The 27,953-nt window shown below is 38.7% G+C and overlaps 1 protein-coding gene across 1 annotated transcript in view; it reads left to right on the forward strand.

Moving 5' to 3' along the window:
* The first annotated feature begins 3,155 nt into the window (after nucleotides 1–3,155).
* The window catches only part of asap2a (ArfGAP with SH3 domain, ankyrin repeat and PH domain 2a), a 229,521-nt gene continuing 204,723 nt past the window's right edge, over nucleotides 3,156–27,953 (forward strand). Inside the window, exon 1 of the mRNA XM_073056879.1 lies at nucleotides 3,156–3,441. Within this exon, the coding sequence (XP_072912980.1) occupies nucleotides 3,316–3,441 (126 nt within the window). The 5' untranslated portion in view covers nucleotides 3,156–3,315. The remainder of the gene's footprint in view (nucleotides 3,442–27,953) is intronic.

Here is a 27,953-nt window from a genome sequence, read left to right on the forward strand (position 1 = left end):
TGCACAGTTTGCCTTCTTCAGTGCATTTGTTAACTGCTCATCTTTGTTTATGTATAGTTTTTCATAAGTTCCATTACATTTCTTTATTTTACTGCAAATGCCTGCAAGAAAATTAATCTCCAGGGACTATGGTTACTTGGTTAATAAATTTACTTTGACTTGGACTTATTCAAAGGTCTAGATAGTGTGGACATGAGAGAAGTTTTCCAGAAGTGGGGGAGTCTAGAACCAGAGGGAACAGCTTCAGAATACAAGGACATCCCTTTAGAACAGTGATGGAGGATTTTCTCAGTTCCTTCTGCTCAAACGTCCTCCTCTTCCAATCTAACTTTTAGTCTTTTGTTAAATCTGGGAGGAGTTGAAGAGAATGTAGGAAGAATAAAAATTGGTTAATATAGGATGAGTGAAAAGACGGAAAGTGCTGATTTTGTGAGTCAAAGAGCCTTTTTCCATCTCTCTCTGACTTTATAACCCATTTGCAAGATGGCGCCAGCAAACAATGGCGACGTCTGCCGACATTTCATGAAACTACTTCTTTTATTTCCTCTTCTTTCAAATGTGATTCTGCCACTAAGCTGTGTGTGATTGGAACCTGTGGTTTACATTTTGATGCTATGTTTTGGAGCTGATTGAGTGATCTAGAACTTTGCTGTCTCCCTGGGAGTTTGATGAAGTTTGGAGCAGAGTGTGGAGGCCTGGACATAGGGCATGAGCCCATGATAAACTTTGTTCTCTTTGATTGAGGCATTGAGGGTGTGAGCCAAGGACGGGTGAATGTTCGGCACCGTCTGCCTGCATTGGACCGGTCTTCCTCTCCCTCCCACTAGCTGCTGTCACAGGAAATTGCAGAAGTCTTGGGATCCATGTTGCCAGGATTGATCAGTATTCTCATTGGGGGACTCTGAGGTTCATGTTGCATGTGTTACTGGATTCTGCTTATTCTTTTCTTGCAGGTTTTGGTCACCTTGATTGAGGTGATCAATGTGGACTGGGGTGTCCCAGTGAAGAACGACCTAGTGGCCTGCATTGGCTAACAGCGTGGCTCTTATTTCTGAATTACTCCAAATGGATTTCTACACCACTGTGAACATGAAAAGTGCCTTATCGATACATGACACTGATAGTGATAATTATTCCTTCCAAACTTTCAGAAATCTTTGTCACAGCAGAAGGCTGCTCCAGAGACATGATTTGCAAACTGACATGACAGTGACATGTGAGATTTTGAAGCCTAATGTAAGACAACAGAGTGTGCAAATTGACTTGCACCAAACCAGGTATCAAACACTTTCAGTGACAGACAAGAGAAAATCTGCAAATGCTGGAGATCTAAGCAACACACTCAGCAGGTCAGGCTTTGGGCTGAGACCCTTCATCAGGACAGTTGTCCTATATCATTGTTACAGAAATCAAAGAAACAGCCAGACAGCAGAACAAATACCATCATAGGCATAATTATGCAATCATTCTATAATTAGGATACAATACTTGTGTACTCAGAGTTAGCCCTCACTCAATCTTGAGTGTCTGCATTCTTTGTCCTCAAAAGCATTTGAATTACTTTGTCTCAGGAAAAGTTCAGAGGTATCCTGTCACCAACCTAATATTGAAAGGCCAAGATAGGACAGGTATGGAGAGGATATTTCAAATGGTAAGCGTGTCTAGGATCAAAGGAAACAGCCTCAGAATTCAAGAACATCCCTTAGAACAGAGGAGGGATATTTATGGCCAGAGGGTGGGGAGTCTAATTCATTGCCAAAGAAGGCTGCTGGAGGCCAAGTCTTTGGGTATATTTAAAGCAAAGGTTGGTAGGTTCCTATTAGTAAGGACGTTAAAAGTTACGGGGGTGGGGATGAAGGTAGAAGAATGGGCTCAAAAGAGAAATTAACTATGATCAAACGGTAGAGCAGACTTAATGGGCTAAATTATGCTCCTACGTCTTATGGTCTTATAGTGTACTCCCACTTTAAACATTTAATTCAAAGAAACCATTCACCAGACACAAATATTGAAGCAAACATCGTCACTGTAGCTCTTGAAATTGGATTGAATGGCTTCTTGATGTACTTTGAGTTGGAGGGAACTCTACTAAGTGTGTGTGCATGAAAATACCTTGTTATGATAAATAAAAACCTTATATATACTACTGTAGTTTTAGTTTTTCTCCCCCGGTGATTCAGTTCACAGTCACAACACTCAGCGGGCCGAATGGCTTCCTTGTGCATCGTTAAGGAAGTGCGGAAATAAAATTAAAATGTGCCCCTCCAAAAATCGGTAAACTTTACTTGATCCAGCAGGGCATATTTCCTGTAAAGGCTAGCATTTCTGACAGTGTTTATATCCTTCAGTAGTAATCTTAGATATTGTTACACCACAATGCCATGACTATAAACTTTAAAGTTGACAGATACTACAGTATACACATTGGGTTTGACGCGCATCTGAACATTATTTCCGAAGAAATTACACTATAAACTCAACGCATTACAGGGGTCTCTCCGGATACAACCTTTACAAGCACTTACGTGAAAAAGCGTGTTGTGACTTCCTAGCTCGGTGCTTGTTACACCACCAATGATGACTGATGAGGGTGTGAACGATTTACGAGTCCCAATCGGGAATAATTTACCTGACAAGTCACCTATGACTAAGCGATAGAAATCTATTACGTAAATTCATAGTAACGGGAGAACATTTCCAATTTCTTAAGCATCTAAACAAAAATCCTTTGTTCATGGAGACCTCGGAATGGAGACAGGTGTGCGTTCTGATCAGTCCACCTTGCCAATAATTCTCGACATTGTTGCTGTCGCATTTGCTTTGATCCGTTTGTGCAAGGATTTGCCCTGGGAATTGAATTCCGACCAATCCATTCATACTTTAACGAAGAAAGTTCCAACTTATTTGCTCTTCACCGATGCATCCACCGCATCAATGAATCTGCTACAACTGACTGTTGCCGTACATGCCCACTCCCGCGGAATTCCCAGCAGTTCATCAAAGCGCGCCCCCGCCCCCGCTCGCTCGCGCGCGCGCGCCCGGCCGGTGCGCCGCTCGTGCTCGTGCTCGTGCTCGCGCCTGATCCATACTGATGCCCGAGGGGACGGGAAGAAACAGAGCCAGGAGTTGGGCAAGTGGCGGCTGCGCGGCGCGCTGATCGGCCCCACCCCCTCCCCTCCCCTCCCCGCCACCGTCATGGCTCGAGCGGTGTGAGCGCGGCTTCTCGTCGGTCGGTGATCGTTGTGAGGAACATCCCTCGACAGGCGAAAGGCAGCCAGACCGCGTTTGTTGGGTACGAAGGGAGAAGGAACTGCCATGCCGGACCAGATCACAGTGTCGGAATTCGTGGCCGAGACGAATGAGGATTACAAATCTCCGACTGCCTCCAGCTTCACCACCAAGATGAGCCAGTGCAGGAACACAGTGGCTGCCTTGGAGGAGGTAAGGTGTAAACCCCCACCCCCGGCAAACTTCTCCACAAATACTTTCCGCTTGGCCCGGAGCTGATACGTGGCCGGCGGCTTTGCTCTGCCTCGCCTCTCTCGGTATCCTTCTCTTCAGCTCTGCTGGGGAACCCGTGTGGGCAGGTTCCAAGCCCGGCGGCCCAGATTTGGCCCAAGCGAGCGGCGAGCCGGCTACGAACCATGTTGTTGCATTGACATTGGTTTTGGGAAACCGTGCGGAGAAATATAGAGGGCAAAGTGCAAGTCTTTCTAAAGATGAAGAGAAGGCCCTTTTTTATTTAAAAAAAAGAAAACAATGCATTAGAAAAGAAGCATAAGATAGTCTAATTGGTATTTAAACTGACAGTGTTTTCCTTTGCCTGATATGATGCTCATAAATTGTCTGAGATTTTCTTTTGCCGGTGTGTAAAATTAAATTGTATGACATGTTTCTTAAATTGATAGCAATTCACGCGTTTAAATAAATTCCCGACTGTACCTTTAGCCAATTCATATTTTTTGAGAGGGTCAGTTCAGCATTACATGGACAATGTAATGTGTGATTATATATTTTTGCTTAGTCTCATTGAAAGAAAAATGTCCTTAAAGTACATTGATTATATTTTAATGGAAGAACGATCCCTCAAGATACGTTTATTTTCGATTTGAGTATTTCCCTTTGCTGGTCTGCTAATGTGTTGTAGGTGACTAATTGTATAATTATGGTGAGGGGAATTATTTACAGTCTGTAACATTGAAAAACAAACACCTTTGACAGGATAAAACTGACACTTCAGGAAAAAAGACTTGAAATATGTCAAAATCAACACAATTTATGTGCAAAATAAAGTTAATCTAATTGCAGTATTAAATAATGCCTATTTTTATTTCCAGCATTGTCTTTGTGAGCTGAAAAACACTAGATCATGCCTTTTTTGATATTTTTTCCTAGTTCTGAGGAAAGATCATTAACTTTGCTTGTTTCTTTCCAGATGTTGCCTTCGGATATTTTCTAGTTCTTGATTTGGTGGAATCACCTTTCTTAATGTGGTTGTGATTATCAGTTTACAGTGATGTTTTTTCAATTATTAGCAACACAAGCAAAACTTTAAAACATAGGTGTAAATCATCTGCTAACAAAAGTGAAAACTATGAGTATCAACACATTTTCCTTTTGTTCTGGGATGTACTGTATCCTTGGAATAGAAGTTGTTAATACAATTTGCCTGCTTTCAAAAACATAGCAGTAGAGTTTACAAACAATTTCAATTAACTCACTCAGCTGGCTTTCGTAGCTTGATCAATTTGAATTTCAATGACTACCAAATTTTTTTAAAGATATTTTTTCTATGTATTTAATAATGGATGACCAATGAGGAGCCAAAAAGGAAACTAGATCTTGGAAATCTGAAATAAGAAAGAAACAGAAAGATAGAAATACTCAACAGAATAGGCAGCAGCTACAGAGAGATAGTACCGTAGATTCCGTACTACAGAGCGCACCTGATTAAAAGCTGCAGGCTCTAATTTTAGAAAGAAAATCAATTTTGTACTTGTACAAGCCGCACCGGATTTTAAGCCGCAGGTGTCCCACGTTGTAATATGAGATATTTACACTGAAAGATATTACACGTGAGGATTTTTTAACTTTTAATTAAATCCGTATGGTAACATAAACAAATACATATTGCAAATGCTTTTTTTCGAACCGTGCCTGTAACACGGCTACTTTTAAATATATATACGTATCGGTAACACACAAATTACGTTGCGTATACTTTTTTACTGAACAGTGCACGAACAACATTCCAATATCTCCTAACGACTGGTAAAAAAATATATACTGCAGCCTACCAGGAAAAGTTATTGATCGCCTTTAACTTAAAAGCAGCATCATATGCTGGCAGCGTTCTCGCGCGGGTGTAATGCGCTCACCGGTATTTTCCCACAAGACGCGGCGAAACCGGATGTGACGTCATAGCATCCCGGGATGTAGTACAGAAAACAAATATACTTAAAACACTTCTAACTTTAACTAGAAAATACTAACAAATGAATTACTAAGCGAAAATATTATAAACTAAATAACTGCCATAAAGGCAGCACAATGCTTTTCTTCGAGTGTTTTCCATGTTGATGAGGGTGAGTACAAATGACTGATTTACAATAATTTAATTGTGAAAGTGCGCTTGATTTATCGTACAATTTCATTGGACCTCTGTGAACTACTCATCAATTTTATTGGTCTACTGTTACGAGGCAAAATGTTTTTGGCGGCATGAAAAAAAACCATGCATTAGCCGCACCGTAGTAAAGGCCGCAGTGTTCAAAGCTGTTCAAAGCGTGGGAAAAAAGTAGCGGCTTATAATCCGGCATCTACGGTACTTTGTTTTATATGTTATCATGTGGCTCAAGATCTCTGTCCTTTGAGTATCTGGCAAGTATTTAGGGTTTAACTTGAATTTTATTTGCTTACTCAGAAATAATTTGGATTCATTAAAATTTGTTTTTTTTTAGGAGTATTTCAATTCTTTATGTATGTAGGCATCGCATTTCACTATACTTTAGAACTGAAATGCCTTATTCATTTTGTTGCCTCATTTTGTATATATTCTTGGATTTATTCAGTAATACACAGGAAATATGTGTAAGGAAAGAAAATTGATAACATATTTGACAGCTGTTGGTTCACTGTCCACTTTGCAATGACAATTGTTGATTGCAAAGTTGCAACTTGTTACTCTGCTTTTCTAAATGTTATCTTGCAAATGTCATTGGTGACCTGACAAAGTAGCTAAAGTAGTTCACAAAGTGTGTTATCTGTTGAATATTTTCAGGGCCATGTATTATCATGAATAATATGAAGTGACATATTAGTGAACTCACCATGCAAAATTATGATGGATCAGAGAAATGTGTAATTAAATATAAATAATTAAGTGGCTGAGTGGAAAATATTTTAGTCACTTCTCCACTTTGGATTGCTTTTGGAAGAAAAATTATGATGATAGTTTTAATCTTGTGATCTTTTTGAAGACCACAGCAATTACTACCTAGCATAAATATTACCAGCTGCCAATGTCTTTTACTTTAGAGAACATTGGGAATCCTTTGTTCAGTGTGTTACAAATAAAATACAGACAAATAATCGTGTAGTTATGACTCTTGGTTACTGGCCTATTTTTGTAAGCTTGTGTGCCATAGCTTTAAAATACTGAGCTATAATATTGACAATGTTAATACTGGATTATGAATAAGTAATCTTGGAAATATAATCCAGCATCACACCTGTTTTGATACTACACTGCAAATAATGATAAATGCTTTTGCTTTCTTTTGGGCATCTACTCATTTCAATGTGATATTTTTGCAGTTTCTAAAAAGTTTTGTAGAGAATTAACAAGATGGAAAGATTTGCAGTTCAGAGTTTTTGATTTATAAATTTATATTGAATGTAGTTAAATACCAATAGATACATTTACAGTAGTGAACGAGGAAGATCATCGGTGAGCTCTGAGTACTGTTTGATTATTCACATTGCATGAGCAAAGAGTGAACTTTGTCCAGCTATAGAATTTATACCCTGCCAACTGGATGAAAGATTGCAGCACATTTACAAATATTTTAACACAACATAAGCTAATAGAGCTGAAATTCAGAATTGGAGTACACAAACATATTGCACCTTTACTAGGTGTAACAAATAGCTGGCTGATTTGTACTCCTTGGCCTAGATTTATATTGCATTGTAGAAGAACTAACATAATTAAAATTAATCTTTATAAAACCTTATATTTTTGCCTTGCCTCCTGTGGTGTTGCAGATATTTTGTGTTGCTTTTTTGAAGGGATTTATTGCAGATGGTTTTCTGGGCACAAGCCATTTTAGTAATGTTGCTGTAATGTGTTTTGAATTCATTAAAAATATTTGGATATTTAATACCTTAGCAAATAAAGGCTAAAGTTGCAGATTATCTTAATTTGCAGCATCTGTGGTTCTCTCTTTTCTCTGCTAATAGTTTCACATTATAGTCACCTGTAATCAGGACCTGATTTCTATTATCCACATGCTTTTAATACTTCACCTAACTCCATCTTCACTTTTGTAATTAATCTCTCCTGTCCTCATTCTTATCCAGACATTCCAATTTCTCTCCCCCCCCCCCCCCCCCCCGGCAAGCTTAATCTCTTTTATCTCCCAATAATCCTTTCATTTCAGTATCTGGAGCTGACGTGCAGGCTGCCTTCAGGAGGGTGAATCCATGGAAAGCATCCGCCAGGATGGTGCACCTGGCCGTATACTAAAGACCTGTGCTGACCAACTGGCTGATGTGTTCTTTGAGTTCTCTAACCTCTTGCTTTAGCAGAGTGTGGTACCCACCTGCTTCAAGGAGGCTTCAATTATACTGGTGCCCAAGGTGACCTACCTCAATGACTGTTGCTCAGTTGCACTTACATCCATGGTAATGAAGTTTTTTCAGAGGCTGGTGGTGAAACATATCAATTCCTGTGTGAGAAGCAACTTGGATCCACTCTAAGTTGCCTATCAGAGCAACAGGTCCACAGCAGATGCCATCTCATTGGACCTTCATTCAACCCTGGAATATCTGGACAGCAAAGGTGCATACATCAGGATGCTCTTTATTGATTACAGCTCAGCATTTAGTACCGTCATCCCATCAAAGTTAATCAATAAACTCCAAGACCTTGGCCTCAAAACTTCCTTATGCAATTGAATCTGCTTTTCCTCACTTGTAGACCCATTTCCTCCACAATCTCTATCAGCACAGGTGCACCATAGGGCTGTGTGTTTAGCCCTTTGCTCTACTCACTTTACACCTATGACTGTGTGGCTAAGCACAGGTTCAATACCATATTCTACTTTTCTGATAACACCACTGACGGACGAATCAAAAGCGGTGATGAATCACTATACAGGAGGGAAATTGAAAATTTGGCTGTGTGATGTCATAACAACATCCTCTCACTCAATGTCAGCAAAACCAAGGAACTGACTAGACTTGAGGAGAGGGAAACCTGATGACTGAGCCAGTCCTCATTAGAGGTGGAGAGGGTTAGCAACTTCAAGTTCCTGGGTGTTACTATTTCAGAGGACCTGTCCTGGACACAGCACATAAGTGCAATTGCAAAGAAAGCACGGAGGTGCCTCTACTTCCTTAGGAGAATGCAGGGATCCGGCATGACATCTAAAACTTTGATAAACTTCTATAGATGTGTTGTGGAGAGCACATTGACTGGCTGCATCATGGCCTGGTATTGAAACACCAATGCATTTGAGTGGAAGATCTTACAGAAGAAAGTGGATTTAGTCCAGTACATCACAGATAATGTCCTCCCAACCGTTGAACATATCTACATGAAACGTTGTAGTAAGAAAGTGGTATCCATCATCAGAAATCACTACCACCCAGGCCTTGCTCTTTTCTTGCTGCTGCCATCAGGTAGAAGATATAAGAACCTCAGGACTTACACCACCAGTTTCAAACAGAGTTACTACCCCACGACTACCATGCCCTTGAACAAAGGGGATAACTACACTCACTGGCCCATCCATTGAGATATTCCACACTAATGATCTCAAATTAAGGACTCTATACTTTGTTATCTCATGTTCAAATTATTTATTGCTATTTATTTATTTTTGTATTTGTAATTTGTTGTTTTCTGCATTCTAGTTGAACTTCCATTGATTCTGTTATAGTTACGATTCTATAGATTTGCTGAGTATGTCTGCAGGAAAATTAGTCTCAGGGATGTATATGGTGACATATTTGCTTTGATAATAAATTTACTTTGAACTTTTACCCCTGCCTCCCACACTATGTAACCAGCCTTTTGTTCTATTAAGGTTTTATTATTGTTTAGCCTTTTCATTGAGGTAGAGAAAAGAGTTAGAGCACACATGCTCTTCACCTCACATTTTTGATATTTATTGTTTATCTAATTATTATTTCTTTATATTTGTATTTGCAGTCTGTTGTCTTTTGTACACTGGTTGAGCACCCAAGTTGGTACAGTCTTTCATTGGTTCTGTTAAGGTTAATATTCTATAGATTTATTGAGTATACTTGCAAGACAATGAGTCTCAGGGTTGTATGTGGTAATGTACATGTACAGCTGAAAGAAAAAGTTTGTGAACCCTTTGCAACTACCTGGTTTTCTGTATTAATTACTCATAAAATATGGTCTGATCTTCACCTAAGTCACAATAATAGACAAACACCGTCTGCCTAACCTAATAACATACAAACAATTGTACTTCTTCACGTCAATACTGAGTACACCATTTAAACAATTGCAGTATAATTCAAAAAAAGTATGTGAACCTCTGTGGTCATGCCTTCTGCAAAAGCTATTTGGAGTCCAGTGTTCCAATTAGTGAGATGAGATTGGAGGTGTGGGTTGTAGAGGTGCCCTGCCCTATCTATATCTAGTCAGGTTACTGATAGAGCCTGCTCTTCTCAAGAAGGATATGTTTATGTGCACCATGCCTTGATCAAAACAACTTTCTGAAGACCTTTGAAAATTGTAGAGATGCATGAAGCTGGAAAAGGCTACAAAAGCATTTCTAAAGACTTTACCGTGGATATCAGTCTACATGAGTAGAATTTTTCTACAAATCGAGGAAATTCAGTACTGTTACTACTCTCAGGAATGGGTGTCCTGCAAAGATCACACCAAGAGCATAACATGCAAAGCTGAAGGAGGTGAAAAAGAATCCAAGGATAACAGCAAAAGACCTGTAGAAATCTCTAGAACTTGCTAGAGTCTTTGTCCATGTGTCCACTACAAGAAAAACACTGAATAAGAATTGTGACATGGAAGGGCACCACAGAGGAAATCACTACTCTCCAAAGAAAACTATTGTTGCAGGTCTCATGTTTGTAAAGGACCACCTTGATGGACAATGTACTGTAGACAGATGAGAAAAAAGTTGGACTTTTTGGCAGAAATGCATATTGCTATGTTTGGAGGAATAAGGGCACTATACACCAAATCAAACTGAGAAGCATGGTGGAAGGAGCTTCACGGTTTGGGGCTGTTTTGTTGCTTTGGGGCCTGGACAGCTTGCAGTTGTTGAGGGAAATAATGAATTCAGAATTGTATCAAGGTATCTTACAGAATGTCAGGGTAGCAGTCTGTCATCTGAAACTTAATAGATGTTGGATGATGCATCAAGACAATAATCTGAAATATGAGTAAATCAACATCAGAACGGTTTTGTCGTCAGTTTTGTCGGCATCTGAAATTTCTAGTTGGCGGACGATTTCCCCCCATGCCGTTCTGACATATTGGGAAATCATGTAGTTGGCAAGTTACAGCAGTGGTTTGCCTATGCCTTCTGCTGGGTGAGTTTTTTAAAAAGAGATCACCAGCTCCTAACCCAGCACAGATGGAGAGCACGCAAGAGAGCTGGCTGGATTCAAACTTGGGACCGCTCACCCCGAAGTCCAGCGCTGATGTCACTACGCCAACAGCTGGGCAATAGTTTACAAAGAAGAAAACATATGTTTTGGAATGGCCAAGTCAGAGTCCGAACCTCAACCCAATTGAGATGCTGTGGCATGACCTGAAAAGGGCTGTTCATACAAGGTATCCCAGAAATATTAATGAACTGAAACATCTTTGTATGGAGAAATAGTTTAAAATTCCTTCTAATCAACAGCTACAGGAAATGTTTGGAGGTTATTCCTGCAGATGGAGGTTCTACCAGTTATTAAATACAATGGTTCACGTACTTTTTCCATCCTGGATTGTGAATGAATAAACAATGTGTGTTTGAAAAATTGAGAAAATAGTAACATCAATTGGGTAAAATGTGCACAAGACACAGAATTAATTGGCTATGAGTTTTATCGAAGCCTGCTTTAGGAATCGTAAGGCTTATTACCGTAGTTATATTTTTCCACTGGTAATTTCACAAGTGTCTATATCTGCATTTTTCTATATTATACCTTAAGACCTACATATTCAGCGTTGTTTTATACTAAGCTTTGTACAAAAGCATGAGGAATTGATATTTGTTCTAAAGAAATCTTTTCCAAGAGGATAAATAACTGAAAATTCATGAATTTTAAATGTTTTCTGTTATTGTTAAGTTGACTAAAGTTGTAACGAAGTATTAATTTAGACTTGGTTTGAATTACTGTTGCAATTCTTTTAAGCATTGTTTTATGACTATTAGCTTTATGGCTATAATGTATAATTGTTAAAATACTGAACCAATTTTTTTGTTTGACTTGTTTTTATTTTCTTGTTCGTTCATTTTGTCTTGTCAAAAAATTCCATTCATCATGGAATACAGTAGGTTTTGCTTTTTGTAATCATTTAATTGATTTGTCTTTTTTAAAGAAAAACATTACCGTAAATTCCGGACTACAGAGCGCACCTGATTAAAAGCCGCAGGCTCTAATTTTAGAAAGAAAATCAATTTTGTACTTGTACAAGCCGCACCGGATTTTAAGCCGCAGGTGTCCCACGTTGTAATATGAGATATTTACACTGAAAGATATTACACGTGAGGATTTTTTAACTTTTAATTAAATCCGTATGGTAACATAAACAAATACATATTGCAAATGCTTTTTTTCGAACCGTGCCTGTAACACGGCTACTTTTAAATATACATACGTATCAGTAACACACAAATTACGTTGCGTATACTTTTTTACTGAACAGTGCACGAACAACAATATCTCCTAACAACTGGTAAAAAAATATATACTGCAGCCTACCGGGAAAAATTATTGATCGCCTTTAACTTAAAAGCTGCATCATATGCGTGCAGCGTTCTCGCTCGGGTCTAATGCGCTCGCCCCCTCCTTTCCGTTTATCGCAAACCGGTATTTTCCCACAAGACGCGGCGAAACCGGATGTGACATCATAGCATTCCGGGATGTAGCACAGAAAACAAATATACTTAAAACACTTCTAACTTTAACTAGAAAATACTAACAAATGAATTACTAAGCAAAAATATTATAAACTACATAACTGCCATAAAGGCAGCACAATGCTTTTCTTCAAGTGTTTTCCATGTTGATGAAGGTGAGTACAAATGACTGATTTACAATAATTTAATTGTGAAAGTGCGCTTGATTTATCGTACAATTTCATTGGACCTCTGTGAACTACTCATCAATTTTATTGGTCTACTGTTACGAGGCAAAATGTTTTTGGCGGCATGAAAAAAACCATGCATTAGCCGCACCGTAGTAAAGGCCGCAGTGTTCAAAGCGTGGGGAAAAAAGTAGCGGCTTATAATCCGGAATCTACGGTATTATAATTTTTGGTGAACAAATTCAGCAGAGTGCATTGTTTTACATAACACACAAAAGCATGTATGATAAGTGATGGATGGGATGACAGCTTTGCATAGACCTAGAAGTAATTTTTGAATTATCAGTGGGAAGGTATAAAAGATATTGATCAAGTTGTTAACTCAGATTAGTATCTTCAGGTCATCATACATGACTCTGTAGTTTTTTTCCATTTTGTCAGCCCTAATACAGGGGTCCATGTTGGGGCCGTTTCTTTTTACGTTGTATATCAACGATTTGGATTATGGAATAGATGACTTTGTGGCTAAGTTTGCTGATGATACAAAGATAGGTGGAGGGACCGGTAGTGCTGAGGAAACAGAGTCTGCAGAGAGACTTGGATAGATTGGGGGAATGGGCAAAGAAGTGGCAAATGAATTACAATGTTGAAAAGTGTATGGTCATGCACTTTGGTAGAAGAAATAAACTGGCAGACTATTATAAATGGGAAGAAAGTTCAAAGTTCTGAGATGCAACGGGACTTGGGAGTCCTCGTGCAGGATACCCTTAAGGTTAACCTCAAGGTTGAGTCAGTGGTGAAGAAGGTGAATGCAATGTTGGCATTCATTTCTAGAGGAATAGAGTATAGGAGCAGGGATGTGATGTTGAAGCTCTATAAGGCACTGGTAAGACCTCACTTGGAATACTATGTGCAGTTTTGGGCTCCTTATTTAAGAAAGGATGTGCTGACATTGGAGAGGGTTCAGAGAAGATTCACTAGAATGATTCCAGGAATGAGAGGGTTAACATATGAGAAACGTTTGACTGCTCTCGGACTGTACTTCTTGGAGTTTAGAAGAATGAGGGGGGACCTCATAGAAACATTTCAGATGTTGAAAGGCATGGACAGAGTGGATGTGGCAAAGTTGTTTCCCATGGTGGGGTGTCTAGTACGAGAGGACATGACTTGAGGATTGCGGGACGCCCATTCAGAACAGAGATGCGAAAAAATTTTTTAGCCAGAGGACGGCACTGGAGGCCAAGTCATTGGATGTGTTTAAGGCAGAGATTGATAGGTATGTGAGTACTCAGGGCATCAAAGGTTATAGTGAGAAGGTAGGGGAATAGGACAAAAGGAGAGATTGGATCGGCTCATGATAAAATGGCGAAGCAGACTCGATTTGCCGAATGGCCAACTTCTGCTCCTTTGTCTTATGGTCTAATATAGATTAATTATGTTATGCATTTCATTTGAACTGGAGAAATTTGTTTCATTTCCTTATATTGGTGAAACTTTTGAATCAGCACTATATTTTAAGTAATATAAAACAAAATATATTGTTTAAGACACAATATTCAAAGTAGTCTGTAATCTTTGCTCATAGTATTTACAGTCAGATTTGTTTATAGTATGAATATTAGTTAATGATATAATTAGTATAACTGAATTGTTTGTAAGGGAGTGGGTATTTGGGAAGAACCCAGAAGAGTTGAAGTGTGGGTACCAAAATGCGAAAAAAATGTTAATTTCATGAGTGGAAAAGAGAATTGTTAACAAAATAAAGGAATGCCTGAACGTAACCATTAGACTTTCACTTGTCATTTCTGTGATTTTGGAGTGTGTACAAAAATCTGCCTCAAATATCCAAAGACCACTAATAGAAAGCAAATAAAAATTATAAGAATACACGGGGTTGGGGAAGTGATAAAACTGTTTGAGCTGTTGTGCAATTATAGATCAGATTATATCCAAGGGATAGACTTCTTTCCGAGGTGTTGTGTGAATGAATTCTGCAGCAAAATACGTAAGTGTTTGTTCAAACATTTTGCAAATGCTTTGATGTGCATTGTTAGTATATTGAGGGAAATTAAAAAAGAAAACCTACCCTTAATAAAACCTTTTGGGTGAAAAATGATCAAACTGTAATTATACTTCTGGCTTTCTATAACAATAAAAATTTGGAAGAAATCATTAAGGGCTACTGTGGAAATTGAGCAAGTATGCTATTTCCTCCACTTCTGTGAAGTTGCCTCAAAACTTGGAACCCATTCAGAACAAATCAAGAAACAATTAAAAATATTTGTGCATGAGCTCTGCAAGCTAAATGATAAATGTGCATTGCAGCTTAAAACCTATTTGTCTTGCTTTTTAGGGGAATTTGAGTGGAGCTTGGTTGATAACATTAGTAAATTATTGCTTTAAAGCAAAAACGTGAACTAGTGGAGGAACTCAGTGAGTCAGGCAGCATCTATGGAAGCAAATGGATGTTCAATGTCTAGATAGATAAAGGGTCTCAACCTGAAACATCATCTATCAATTTCCTTCTGGAGATCCTGTCTGACTTACTAATTTTCATTAGAAGTTTCTTTTTGTTTCAGATCCTAGCATCTGCAGTATGTTCTATCTCTAAAGTTGTTGTTTGATTCTGCTTTTAAATATTTTGACATTCATGCTATTCAGACATCTATGGAACAGAAGCGGGACACTTTTCCATCTGCTATGGAAAAGCTTTTGCCCGTAAAGTGATCCTTCAGAGACCTAGTGTCTGACTTTCTTTTAACAAAATTGTTAACTTTTTGGTTGAATAAAGGAGGCTATTTTCAAAATTCCTGCTGAGCACCACTAGCTCTGGTTAAACTTGATCAATTCTGAAGAAGGGTCCTTTGTATTTCCTGTATTATATTTGTGGTGAATCAAACAAATTGTTTGAAATCAAAGCAGTAAGCTTTACCAGATTTTGTCATACTTGTGTATGGTGGAGATGAATGGTACAGAAGGTTGATAATTAAATTAGCACTGATGTAACAATTTGAAGGGACGCTTGAGCCTGAAATTTGTGGTTTGCTAAACATCCAATCATTCTTGTATATGAAAGGCTTTAAATAATTTATGCACGGTTCTGTTCATTTATAATCAAATGACAGCCCAGCAACAAGACACTGGAATTTTGGGGGAGATGATTCACTTTGATTAATTGTGCAAAATCTTGGATATAAGAAGCAATTTTCTGAACTCCTTGTTTAATCTTAAACTATTCGGCTTGAGGGGGAAAAATGAAGGTTGCCAAATCAATATATGAAATTGATGTCTCTCTGTGAATCTGCATAGTTTTTTTTGCAGCATCAGTATAGTGGAAAGGATAAAACTGGATAAAATTGTCAATCCTTACAGCAGGTGGAAATCTGAAATGTTCTTTTCAGTATTTGAGTTGTCATCAATAACCACAAAGGTATGTACATATGTGATGTTTTATTATGATGGATTCTGATTGCCGACATCCACATTTCAGCACTGTAATTTCAAGTTAACAGTTGCTGTATTGGTAATAGGCGTATAGTGGCTTAAGAAATGAATGAAGCTCTGAACATATTGCAGCTTTGAATATTCATGATTTGTTGTCCTTGCCAATTTAGTGGAAATTTGTTCAGTGTTTATAATAACAAACTTTATCTAATATTTAAAGTTAAATTCAAAGTTTCTTCAGATACATGAAGTGTATCTGAGAGGTGAGAGTGGATATAGGACCGCTGGAAAATAATGTTGGAGAGGTAGTGATGGGGAACAATGAAACAGTGAATGAACTGAATAAGTATTTTGCATCAATCTTCACTAGCAGTATGGTGGAAGTTCCTGGTGTCAGGGGGCATGAAGGGTATGAAGTTGCCATACCAGAGAGAAGGTTCTTGGGAAACTGAAAGACGATGGTGCATACCCCAGGATTCTAAAAGACATTGCTGAGGAGATTGTGGAGGCATGAGTAATGACCCTTCAAGAATCACTAGATTCTGGAAAGGTTCCAGAAGACTGGAAAATTGCAAATTCACTCCACTCTTCAAGAAGGGAGAGAGGCAAAAGAAAGGAAACTATAGGCTAGTTAGTCTGACCTCAGTGGTTGGGAAGATGTGGATTCAAATTTTAAAGATGAAGTCTTGGGTTACTTGGAGGCACATGATAAAATAGGCTGTAGTCAGCATGGTTTTATTGGGTAAATCTTGCCTGACAAATCTGTTGGAATTCTTTGAAGAAATAACAAGCAGGAGAGACAAAGGAGAATTGGTTGAGGTTGTGTTCTTCAGTTTTCAGAAGGCCTTTGACAAGGTGCCACAAATCAGGCTGCTTAACAAGCTATGAGCCTATGGTATTACAGGAAAGATTCTAGCAAGGATAAAGCAATGGCTGATTGGCAGGAGGTAAAGAGTGGGAATAAAGGGAGCCTTTTCTGATTGGCTGCCAGTGACTGGTGGTGTTCCACAGGGGTCTGCATTGGGACCTATTCTTTTTATGTTATATGTTAATGATTTGGATGGTTGAATTGATGGCTTTGTTGCAAAGTTTGCAGGTGATATGAAGATAGGTGGAAATGCAGGTAGTTCTAAGTAAGTAGGCTACTGAAGGACTTGTATTAGGAGAATGAGCAAAAAAATGGCAGGTGGAATATAGTATTGGGAAGTGTATGGTCATGCATTTTTGTAAAGAAATGAAAGGGTTGACAAGTTTACAAATGGAGAAAAAAATACAAAATCTGAAGTGCTATGGGACTTGGGGGTTATTGTGCAAGATTCCCTAAAGGTTAATGGTGAGAAAGGCAAATGCAATGTTAGCATTAATTTCAAAAGGACTAGAATATAAAAGCAAGGATGTAATGTTGAAACTTTAAAGCACTGGTGAGGCCTCACTTGGAGTATTGTGAGCAGGTTTGAGACCCTTATCTTAGAAAGGATGTGCTGAAATTGGAGAAGGTTCAAAGGAGGTTCACAAAAAAAAAAACAGGATTGAATGGCTTTTCACATGAAGAGCATCTGATGACTCTGGGCTGTATTCACTAGAATTCAGAAGAATTAGGGGTGACCTCATTGAAACCCATTGAGTGGTGAAAGGGCTTGATAGAGTGGATGTGGAGAGGATGTTTCTTATTGTGGGCGAGTCTAAGACCAGAGTATATAGCCTCAGAATAGAGGGGCACCCTTTTAGGAGAAATTTCTTTAGCCAGTGGGTGGTGAATCTGAGGAATTCTTTACCCCAGGCTGCTGTGGAAGCCAAGTCTTTATAAATATTTAAGGCAGAGATTGGTAGATTCCTGATTGGTCAGGGCATGAAGGAATAATTGGATCAGCCATGAAGAAATGATGGACCAGACTCGATTGTCCAAATGGCCTAATTATGTTCCTGTATCTTATGATCTTACTTACCAGGTGATACAGTGTCAGATGGGGTCTTGTGGAACCAAAAATAAGAAGAATAATTCATCTAAGTAAAATCTTCTTTGGGTGGAAACTAATGTACTCTCCACTAAAAGCGAGAGATTCAGGATGAATGCCACCAAGTGCTAGAGGTCATTGTTTATTTTGGAAGATGCGTTAGCCTTGAATTGGGGATACACTGTATACTTGATATAATGGCCTGCATTAAATGTTTGTATGTGGCACTGAACTTGGTGTTAACCTTTTAACAAAGTTAACCTTTTTAAGCTCCCTTGTCAAGATGTTCTTGGTTTACAGAATGCAGCAGGTATGTACAAGGAATTCCTGATGCTTAGGCTGATGGATGAATGAGACTAGTTATGCTTGTCCATTTAAAAGTTTATTCTGAACATGACTGATTAGTGCAGTAGAATTTTTGTCTTGGAAACAGAACAGTGATTGTTTTTCTTTAGGTTGGAAGGTAGAGATAAGAGTGCAAGTTATTGAATCCATGAGGACTTACTTTTTAAGTCAAATGTTTATTGTTTTGTAGGGAGTGACCAAGGTAGGGAATTAGGCTAGGTATTAAATCTTAATTGGTTATGATGGGCTTTCATGATACTTCCTGTTTCTTTGTCACAGTAACCTTAAATTCAGTGATAGACCTTAATGATTAAATTTTCCATTTTCTCTTTGGTCCGTAGAAGCAAAATTAGAGTAGTGTTCAAACTGAGCCCCCTGTCCCAGAGCAACTTGTTTTATCCTGAAAGCCAAGTGAGCATGGGTCTGTATCACTTTTTGTTTCTTACTCCTTTGGCATTGGTAGTTTTTTTTTGCTGCTCATTCATAACTGGAGAATTCTGTAACTGGAAATCATGGTTTGCTTCTATCAGTTCCTTGAGGCTTGTGGAACACCTGTGGGAATATGAGTGTAAACTTTGTAACTCCTTCCATTATGATATAGCCTTTAAAGAATAAGATCACATCAAAACTCCAATAATCCAGTTTCTAGTTACAAATTCCAGTAGTTTGGATCTGACTCGCTCATTAGTAGAATGTGAGTAAAGAGGACATCGAACTGTCATGGCTGGGGTCAGGACGTGGGCCAGTTGTGCAGTCAAGAATGTGGGTAGGTTTGTAAATAGAGTCAGGGGTCCAAGCTGCTTGTTTGTTTCATTTTCTTTTGACAAGCTGCAGCATACAGGCTGAAATACAACCATTTCTATTTCCAGCTTCCTTTAAATCTCTCCAGATTCACTCTAAAATATACTAAACTACTGCGTGACATGTACAAAAATGGGAGATAAGAGTATATCCTCATAGTAATAAGAATCTGATTGTCCCAAGTCCCAAGGATGGTGGATTGTCAGAGCTTTACTGTATTGCTATTGTAATGTACGAGGATATACCAAACAGTTTGCATATAGCAATATCTTACAAACCGCATTAAGCTCAATGGTTGTATTATCTGTTTTCGTGATACTAGTTGAGATATAAGTACATACTGCAGATTCCCGTTGATTACACAATAAGATTATGAGAATTTTAGCATCTAACTAAAGGCAGCAAGGCATTGATATTAATAACTTGCCTGAGAGTAGAGTATTCCATCAACACTGCTTTGGTGTTACCTCAGATTGCATCCTTGTCTGTAGAGTGGATCAGTCGTAGGATTTGGTAGTTATTATTTAAATGAACAATGTGAGACCTATATGAAACCTATAAGAGACGCTGTTGGTCATAGTTTTAATATTATTGTATTTAGGCCTCTACACACATTAGTCACAGTGTCACTTTGTAAAGAAGGCACTGAAAATGGTTGAACATGTTTTGACTTGCAAGTTCATCTTTTTTACAGTAGGACATCAAAGTATGTATATATCACCATGTACTACCTGAGATTCTTTTTTTCTCACAGGTATTACAGGGAAATAAAGAAATACAATGGAATTTATATTAAAAAAAGACTGGCAAACAGTAACATGTACAGTAGACAATACAGAATGGTAATTTGAGGGACTTGCACTACTCATTTTGAGAATTGTTAACTTTTTGATAAATATCCAGGAGTTGCTGATTTGGATAAAGCTGATCTAAAACAATGTGGGAACATTTGCCAAATATAAGAACCACCAAGTAAGTTCAAACTTATTAGAAACCAATGGCAATGTTCAAATTAAAAGTTCTTCTTGACTTATAAACAAATATTGCAAGAATTTTTATTCATACTTATGGTTTCCTTTTAAGTGGTGAAATTTTAGTTATTGATTGCATTGAAAAACAGTTTATAAAACCTGTGCAGTTTATTATTTATCAAGTATGAAAGAAAATGGGTTTCTGTGACTAAGTGGTAGTACTAGATGATTGGTAATATGGATGGACAATTTGAAGGTTTTGCTGGCAGGTATTGTCCTGTGTCACCACATACATATATATGTATATAGTATGTGGTGACCTGTATGTAATCTGAAAATAAATTTTACTTTGAACCCTAAATTTCATTCCCTGTTTTTGTTTTGTAACTTTGTAACCTTTGCTCTTTATGGCAGTTCTACCTCCTAGTTCTTTGCCATATGCTGCCAAAAGTTGTTAATTTTTCACTTTGTAGTTGACTTTACCTGTGAACTTCTCTAACATATCTGACTTGTTCCAGATATAAACTAAATTAGGACAGTGGGAGGTAGCAGTCTTGCCATTTGCCTGCTGATATTTTGGTAATCTTTTTGTGAGTTTGTCTTTTTTTGGTCAAGCTTTCTTGTTCGTTTGAATAATTGCAGATTATATGTGAAATAGGTGAATTGCTTATGTCATCACCTTACCATGTGATATGTGCACACCTCGCTTTAAGTAAACACAAAGTTAGACCCGCATTCCAGAACTCCCATGTTTTTCTTTGAAATAGGTTTAATGTTTTGAAGTTACAAAACGTAACATTGGCAATGAGGTATTTTTAAAACCAATCTGGGATGGCTACCAACATGTTGAAGTGCAGTGAGATGGGTAAACTTTATATTTAAAAAAAAATGAGCACAGCATGTGCAGAGATGGTCGTTTTTTTTTAAAATAAGGCAGCAAACAGAAGAATTCAGGGGTTCATAAGGAGTGAGTATCTGGTGATAATCATTAAAACAGAAGTGGCTGGCTGCGTTGGAAAGATTGGCATGTTTAATTTCACAACAGATAATTGGATTTTATCTACTGAGTAATTCAACAGTATTTTTGAAGCAAATGAGAGATGAGTACCAATTTTGCATTCATTGGGTTTAAAGGCATACAGTTTGCTTCAAAGTTTAAATAATCCAACCAGTCCAACAGAAATGAGTAATCTTTGTTTTTTGTCTCAACACAAGATCACGTCTATTCATAAACCGGGTGCACCAACCTTCAGCTTGAAGCCAGTATCATATCGCATTTGTTTTAATCTTCTGTACACGGTGGTTGCAAACTCAATACTGAGTAGAGGTACTGATCCCGCCACCCCGTATTATGTTTTAACGAGATTACGATGGGTGCTAAATGGTTTCGCAGGGGGTTACAATTCTGAGGATTCTTTACCATTGGAGACCTAATCGAAGATTTCCCTCCCTGATTTATTTATTAAGAATTCGCTTATAACGCTCTACAATGTGTAGGCCTGTTTTCTTAGCAGGTACTGGTTCACAAAATTTCCCAGTTCCAGATCCGGCAAAGCTGAGTACCGGCATGTGAGATCTTGTGATCTTTTCTGGTTAAATCAAAAACCTGTCTAAAAGGGGTCGGCTTATACAAAGGTAACATGAAAATGGCACTTTCTTTAACCTTGAAAAGGGGGAGGGGGGGTGGTCAGCTTATACTCAAGAATATACGGTAGTTGAGACCTTGAGTTGGAGTTTATAGTTAAGTAGAGAGGAATGTTGTGTATTTAATATTTAAGTTATGTTTGAGCAATCTTATGTATATCTTGTTTGATTAAGCAATGTTTGTTTAATTATGGGGTTATATGTAAAAATACATTGCATATATCATCGATAATTGGTTTAGTATTGTCATGTGTTTTGAGATGGTGGAAAAGCTTTGTTTTTGCATATCATCCATTTAGATCATTTCAAAACTTAAAGTACATCTTCGTTGTGAAAAGGGAAAAAACAGTAACAATGCAGAACATAGTGGTACAGTTACAGAGAGTGCAGTGTAAGCAGACAATAAGATCAGGCCATGGTGAGATAAGTTGTGAGATCAAGAGTTCACGTTTATCATAAAACAAATATTTTCAGGCATCTTATAACAGTGGGATAGAAGCTGTCTTGAAACAAAACACAGCAGTTTTGATTGTCCCTCCCTACAACTTCTGTACAGCATGTTTCCCTTTTCATCAAAAAAGTTTTCTTGCCATTCTTTGTGAAAAACTTTTCAAAAATCTCTGGAATTATGGTCAGGTACTTAAAGAAGGTATTTTTATTTTGTTTTTGTTATTGAGGATGTTGCCTCTTGCATTGGCAAGATTTTTCTTTTCCTTGGTGCAGGCTTTGTATAATATGTCAACTGAATTATTTCTTTAATAATTCTGCAAGTCTGTAATCCAGTTTGGTTGATTTTTTCCCCTCGCTTTTCATATTTCTACTTTGCTTGTCAAATATAAGCTTTACTGAGTGTGTTTCCAGAGCCCTACCCTGTCGTTGATTTTTATACATTTCTGGTTCTGCCATGATGTTGTATATATTTTGGGTTTTTTTATTTTGATGTCTTGCATTATTTTCAGGAAACAGAGTAATTTTTCTCCACTACTACAGTTGAGCTTATTCTAGATATCGTTTTAGGTTTTTCTAAATATTTTTAGAGGCTTTTTAGATCTGCTGAAGTATATACTTGGGAACCAGATCATTTTAAATTTTTCATTGAAAGATTTTTTATAAACTCTGCTTTAATTGCTGAATCAATACTTTGTAATATCTGACTCTTTGATACTTCTTCTTGAATATTGGAACAATATGAGCTACTCACCAGTCCTCTGGGGACTTGCTTGTGGCTAGAGAGAACAGGAAGGTATTTGTGAAGGATGGATGGAATAGGCAGAAGAAAAATTAATTTGAGAACAGAGTGGACCATGGGAGAAAGGGATGGAGGAGGGGCACCAGAGGGAGGTGACGGGTAAGTGAGGAGAAGAATAATAATAAGAGGAGAACCAGAATAGGGAATGGAAAAAGAGAAGGTGGGATGGGGAGAAATTACTGGAAGTTGGAGAAATCAACGTTGATGCTGTCAGGTTGGAGTCTACCCAGATGGAATATGAGTTGTTCCCCTCCAACCTGAGAGTGGTAGGATCCTGTAAGAAGGCAGAAGTTATGGAACGTTGTGTGCTGGATGCAGTGGCTCATGGGTTGTTAAATAAGGAAAGGAGAATTGTATCCTTGTTATGGTGGTGAGAAGATGGCGTGAGGATGGATGTTACTGGAGTGCAGGAGACGCAGTTGATGGCAGAAGGGAAGCATCTTTCTTTGAAGGAAGAGGACAGCTCAGATGTTCTGGGATGAGAAGCCTCGTCCTGAGAATAAATATAGTAGAGGAACTGAGAAAAGGGAATAGTATTTTTACAGGTAACAGGGTTGAAAGAGGTATAGTCAAGATAGATATGTGAAAGTCGGTAGGTTTATGAATTATCAGTAGACAGCCCGTTTCTAGAGATGGAGACAGAGATCAAGAAAGGAGAGAGAGAGAGAGAGGTGTCAGAGGTGGACTACCTTTTCACTCTCCTGGCTTCACCTATCATCTGCCAGCCTGTGTTACTTTCTGTCCCCTCCCCCCACCTTATTCTATAGCAAAGAAGCCCCTCTGTCTCAGTTCTGATGAAGGGTCTTGGTCTGAAATGTGAGGCATAGGTGTGACAGATAGCCAGGCATGTCTAAAACTAGATAGCACTGGTTTAAGATGAGAAGGAAAGGATTTTAAAGGAGATCTGAGGGTTGAATTTTTCACGTAGAGTACTTGGTATCTGTTTATTCCCTTCCATAGATGCTGACTGATCTGCTGAGTTGCTCCACCATTTTGTGTGTGTTTTTCAAGTTTCAAATTCTTATGTTCTATAGTGACTTCTTGTTCATTTAAGCTTTCACTTACTAATAATAGCTCTAATGTCTTTATCAGAAACAAGCTGTACACATTTTTAAACTGTTCAGCATTGAAACCCAGAAAGTCAACTTGGATGTTCGCCTGTTTTGAGTTGTGTTTCCAGAGCAAATAATGGAAAATGTTGGTAGAGACACCGCTGTTCGTATATGACACAAACTTTACACTGCAAACAGAGTTTGTATGTACTCTGAATCTTATGCCAATCCACTCGGACTGGTGAGGGGAGTAAAAGCTTTTTTAACTAATACAACTTTTTTCACATTTTTTCCCACTACCTGTGCGCACTGAACAAATATTTGTGTCTTTGGTGCAAATTAATATTGATTCCTTCCCTAAATATAGTGGCTTGAGGTGATGGAGAGAATATATTATCCCTGTTCCTGCTTTTCAAAAGTTGAGTGTGTCATTATAACATCTTGGAGGTAATATGAGCAAACCTGCGAAATGCAGAAACTTGACATATTAGCTTAAAATACAGTTTTAATGTCCTTTCAATAATTCTGTTGCTTAATTTTCAAAAGAGAAAATGAGAAAATGTGCCTATGTGACTGGTGGATATTTTAATTTGATTCTAAAACTGATTGAAACATATTCTCTTTGTAGTCTTTGGATACTTTAACTATCAAAATATATCCTCATGGAAACATTTAAATACATGCAAATAGAAGATGAAAGTATTATTGAAACTACAGGTAACTCCTCATTTCACTTTGTAGGTTAATAAATTATTTTCCTGTTCTCTTTCACTTCTGGCAGGACTTTATTGATTCAGTCTTTTGTATTTAGTATAAAAAGTTATCCCCACAACATTGGATACTCTTTCCTCATTCTTCCTATTATTTGCAATTGTCTGGTAGTTTGTGTATGTGTGTGTGAATTGGGAAGAGGGCTGTGGGGGGTGTTGCTAGTATTGGCGTCTGCCCTAGATGTCCCAAATCTCTGTATTAACAAAAGTGATATTATTAACAATATTGTTACCAAGAAAATAATTCATTTCCTGCAGATGAAAGAGACAAAAATACTGTCATTTTGAAAAATCAATCAATCCTGTCATATAATAAGTAAATTGCATATACACAAACAATAGAACACCCCCGTGATCACTAATGGCCTAAGTAAAACAAGTGTGATGGCTTCAGGGTATTTTTGCTCTGACTTTTCAACAGCTACTATTTCAATAGAATGTGCACTTAGACCTGTAATGTCAAATGAAAATAATGCATTTTGGCATTTGTGGAAATAGATTGTGCAGCTGGTTCACTTTTCAAGTGAAGTTTAAACTTCCCATCTTTATAAACACAGAAGATTCTGCAGATGCTGGAAATCTTGGCTGAAAGCATTTATTCCTCTCCATAGATGCTACTTGACTTGCTGAGTTTCACTAGCACTTTGTGTGTGAGTTCCTATCTTAATATTGATTCTGTAAAAGCCATAGATGTTACAAGTCAAAGATAATTTGTAATTACTGATTTAATTTACAAACTCTGTATCACTGCTTTTTTTTTTGTTGATAATTTGCCACATCCTTTTGTTATCTGATACAGTATGTGTATAAGTGTAATGTCCTGCTTCACATCTTAACTTACAAAAAAACTGGATGAACTCAGCAGGTTGGGCAGCATCCGTTGAAAGAAGCAGTCAACGTTTCGGGTTGAGACCTTTCGTCAGGACTAAAGAAGGTGGGGGGAGGGTGGAAAGCCTCCTCTACTGCCATGATGAGGCCAAACTTCGGTTGGAGGAACAACATCTCATATACCATCTGGGTATTCTCCAGCCCCTTGGTATGAACATCGAATTCTCCAACTTCCGGTAATTCCCTCCCTCTTGCCATCCCACCTTCACTCTGTCTCCTCTTCTAGCTGCCTATCACCTCTCATGACTCTGCCTTCTTCTACTACCCATAGTGCTTTCCCCTTAGATTCCTTCTTCACCTCTCCTGCCTATCCCCTCCCTGCTTCCCCTCCCCCACCCCTTGATCTTTCCTCTGATTGGTTTTCCACCCTCCCCCCACCTTCTTTATAGGGCCCCTGCCCCCTCCTTCTTTAGTCCTGATGAAGGGTCTCGACCCGAAATGTTGACTGCTTCTTTCAATGAATGCTGCCCGATCTGCTGAGTTCATCCAGCTCTTTTGTACGTCTTGATTTGACCACAGCATCTTCAGTGCACTTTGTGTTCACATCTTTACTGTTGTGCTGTAAGGATTTCATTTGGCTGCTCTGTAAGAGCAATCTGTTCTGCTGTCAGCTTGTTTGGGTTATTGTTGAAGATTAAGGAATGATGTGGAATGTGTGCCATCCAATTAGTGGGAAGTTTTCTTGGTGAGAGACAAGATTGGTCTTGGGCTTTTGTTTGACGGGAGATGGAGAGAGAAGAAGCTGGGGAGAACTGGTCATAGCATACGATCTGGTGGGAGACCTGTTTGTTCAAAATGAATTGTGAGTGACGTTTGGAAGGTGGTGTGGATATTCGCGCTGACCGAGAGTTCTAGCGAGTGAGCAACAGAGAGGTTCAAGATGAGCTCCAATTTGTGCACATTTGACTGTTTAATTAGAAAGGGCCCTTCTTTTTGTTATTCTTAACTAACCCTTTAGTTAAGTTAAGATTCATAAATATAATTCCTTTAATCGTATGCAGTGTACTGTCTGTTATTTTGTGGCACTAATTTGTAACAGGGTAGCAAATTACACAACATCCACACAAACTGGGGTTTGGGGTGGGATGAGCTGTCTCAGTCTCATGGCTTGAGAGTGTCTACCCTAGACTCACGCAGCCATGGAAACCAGGGTGTTTCATTGTGGGGTCTCGTCTAGGATTGATTTCGTTGGATGCTGTGAGATTGCCCTAACATTGATCCAGTGGTTTGTGTGTTTGTCTGTGTTAAACTATTATTCAGTACAGTGATTACAATACGTGGTTATGGATACTGTAGGGATTGAGTGGAGCTTTGATAAAATGGCAGGCAAAGAGTTCAGACTAGCACTGACATAATGGTAGTGGAACTGCCTGGTATTATTGGGGCCCTGTGGGAAGGGGCGCTGTGGGCTGTCTATACTTTCTGGGAGGAGGGGAGTGTAGGTGAGTGGGCTGAATCGCGAGCCGAGTCTCCTGTAGCTGGGGGCGGAGACTTTGAAGACAGGTTGCTCTCGTTTCTGTGGGGCGAAGGGAAGGAGTGGTCTGATATGAAATTTGAGTCCCCTAGCGAGGGGTGAGAATTCTGAGTTAGTATCAGCCCTTAAATGGCCCAGTGCACAGGGTTGTCACATTTGTCAGCTAGAGTTTGTCACCTCTGAGCACAGCTACCCCACACACAAATTGGAGTTCCTATCATTGAAATGGGATGTGGTGGATAAGATAAATGACTATAAGGTGCCAAATTTGAGGCAAGGATAGACAACAACCCATTAACTTACGTATATCCTGACCTTGGTGAAATTGGATGCCACAGGCCATCAGTGGTTGGCGGCGTTGTCTGCCTGTGATGTTAGCCTGAAGTACCAGTCAAGGAAGTAGCATGCATGAAGGGCTGATCAGGGACAGAGAGTGGGAGAATGTTTTTGCTCCTCGAGTGAAAGCCATGTGCCAGTTTTCCACAGCATCACAGGGAAGGCAGAGGAGAGGCAAGGGCAGAATTGAGTGATAGATCATTTGGGAGCTTCTGATGGTGCCATTTTCACATGCTTATTGCAACCTGACTGTTCTGAAGACAAAGCAGTTGCCAGAATTGAGCCTTGGGGAACTGACAGCCACTCAGCAAGATTACCCGTGTATTGGTACTGTTTGGTCAGCAGTTGCAAAAGGGGACATGACCCTAGCAGACAAGATGAAACACTCTACAGTGTCTCTACTACTGAGAGAATGGCTCAGATTGGAGTTGAGGAACCAGATCCAATACTGGGCCACGTTGCCTCTGAACTGGCCTTGGTGTTCCCAGTTGGTTCTGCTTG

The sequence above is a fragment of the Hemitrygon akajei genome, chromosome 9, assembly GCF_048418815.1.
Source record: "Hemitrygon akajei chromosome 9, sHemAka1.3, whole genome shotgun sequence".
In the NCBI taxonomy this organism is placed as follows: Eukaryota; Metazoa; Chordata; class Chondrichthyes; order Myliobatiformes; family Dasyatidae; genus Hemitrygon; species Hemitrygon akajei.